The sequence below is a fragment of the Gymnogyps californianus genome, chromosome 2 (genome assembly GCF_018139145.2).
Source record: "Gymnogyps californianus isolate 813 chromosome 2, ASM1813914v2, whole genome shotgun sequence".
Lineage (NCBI taxonomy): Eukaryota > Metazoa > Chordata > Aves > Accipitriformes > Cathartidae > Gymnogyps > Gymnogyps californianus.
In genome coordinates, this window is record NC_059472.1 from 701,987 (window position 1) to 703,919 (window position 1,933).

At 53.8% G+C, this 1,933-nt stretch overlaps 1 protein-coding gene across 1 annotated transcript in view; it reads right to left on the reverse strand.

Annotated features, from left to right (window-relative positions):
* Positions 1–1,439: 1,439 nt before the first annotated feature.
* ARHGAP39 (Rho GTPase activating protein 39) overlaps positions 1,440–1,933 on the reverse strand; it is a 151,956-nt gene continuing 151,462 nt past the window's right edge. The window contains exon 12 of the mRNA XM_050892871.1: positions 1,440–1,650. Within this exon, the coding sequence (XP_050748828.1) occupies positions 1,440–1,650 (211 nt within the window). The remainder of the gene's footprint in view (positions 1,651–1,933) is intronic.

The following is a 1,933-nucleotide window of genomic DNA, read 5'->3' on the forward strand; positions in this document are numbered from 1 at the left end:
CCGCCGTTTGAGACCGTCTGCATGTATCGCTCTGTATTTGGTTTTGTATTGCATTGTACGGCCCTGTATTGCGTGTTTCGCATTGCAGCGCTCCGTATTTGTGTCGACCGCCGTTTGAGACCGTCTTGCGTTGTATGCTCTGCATTTGGTTTTGTATTGCATTGTACGGCCTGTAATGTGTGTTGTCTCGTGTGGCAGCGCTCTGTATTTGTATCGCCCTCCATCTGAGACCGTCTTGCATCGTACGGCCCTGTATTGCATGTTGTCACGCATTGCAGCACTCTGTATTTGTGTCGACCGCCGTTTGAGACGTCTTGCGTTGTATCGCTCTGCATTTGGTTTTGTATTGCATTGTACAGCCCTGTAATGCATGTTGTCTCGCGTGGCAGCGCTCTGTATTTGTGTCGACCGCCGTTTGAGACCGTCTTGCATTTTATCGCTCTGCATTTGGTTTTGTATTGCATTGTACAGCCCTGTAATGCATGTTGTCTTGCGTGGCAGCGCTCTGTATTTGTGTTGACTGCCTTTTGAGACTGTCTTGCATTGTACGACCCTCTATTGTGTGTTGTCTCACACTGCAGCGCTCTGTATTGTGTTTTGTCTTGACTGTGATCTAAGTGTGTCACACCGTATGGCGCTATACTTGCACGTGCATCGCACGGCTCTGTTTGCGTCTGTATCGTATGGCATTGCCGAGCCAGCATAGAGGGTTAAAGCGACTTTGGGGTCTCGGTGCGCGGGAGCAGAGCGGATCGCGATTGGATTGCGGGGTAGCGTGAGGTAAGCCGGTAACTCGGCAACGGTATTCCTGTTGTTTTTGCAGGCACATTGCGGCAAGGCTCTAGGAACGGTTGAGGCGTCGAGGTCCGAGGAGCAGCACGACAGGCCTCGGAGCGGTCAGTCGCTTCGGGGCGGATCGGTCGGTACGACGCTCTCGATTATCGAGCGCCATGGAGGACCTTGACAGCGATGAGTTATTTTTGGAATTGGAGCGGAGCAGGCGAGCGGATCTGCGGAGGGCTCCTCTCTCACAGATGAAGTGTGTATTAATCAGCTTTGTTTTGTCTTGGCAGGTGACCGAGGAGCAGGAGGCAATTAAAGGAACCTTGCATTTGGACGATGCAGCTGCCATTGAGGATGGCCATCGAGGGCGGACTGTGACCCGTGGCACCGTGAAAGCTAAGTAGCGGGGCAAAAATCCACGGGTGGCAGAGACCATGCATGACCAAACGTTGGCATAACGGGAGGGTAGTTTGCGGGGAGTCGGCCTCGTGCGGGTAGAGGAGCGATAAGCGTTGAGATGTGTGTGCTGGCAGAGCAGCTCTGGGATGAGCGGGTGGAGTCATGCAGTATGTCTAGTGTGTGTTCATATGTGTCCCTTATCTAATGCAGTGACGTTTCTCTTAGCCTTCCCGAGGAGCCTCAGGCATTCTCACATCCTACCGCGATCGCGGTAGCCATCTGTCGCGCCTCATCGGGCTCGAGTTATCGGCATAGCGCCAATCGAGCGCGTCTCGCCGCGTGCGTGACGTAGAAGCTTGATGCCACCGGTCCGGTTTAGCATCGTAGGCGCATTTGGCCAGTGTTTCTCGCGGCTCTCGCTCGGGCTTTGACATAGGGTCTCGTCTCTGACTCTCTTTCTGGAGAGTTCTTCCAGGGGTTTCTTCCCTGTGTCATTCTAGCCTTAAATTTTTCCCAGCCATTTGTCTCCATCGGTCATCGCGGTTTCATCACCCGTCTTTCATCCAGAGCCGTGGCGTTCCCCCGCGGCAAGCCACGCCGGAGCTTCCGTGTCACGCGGCCTCGGCACGGTCGCGCATACTGTCAGGCTGCGTCTTTTGGTCTGGCATTAACCATACCTTGCGTGGTATTCTTGTATCCTTAGCTCATGTTTGTAGAGTATGTGTGTGTGTGTTCGAGGCGGAGCTGCTTT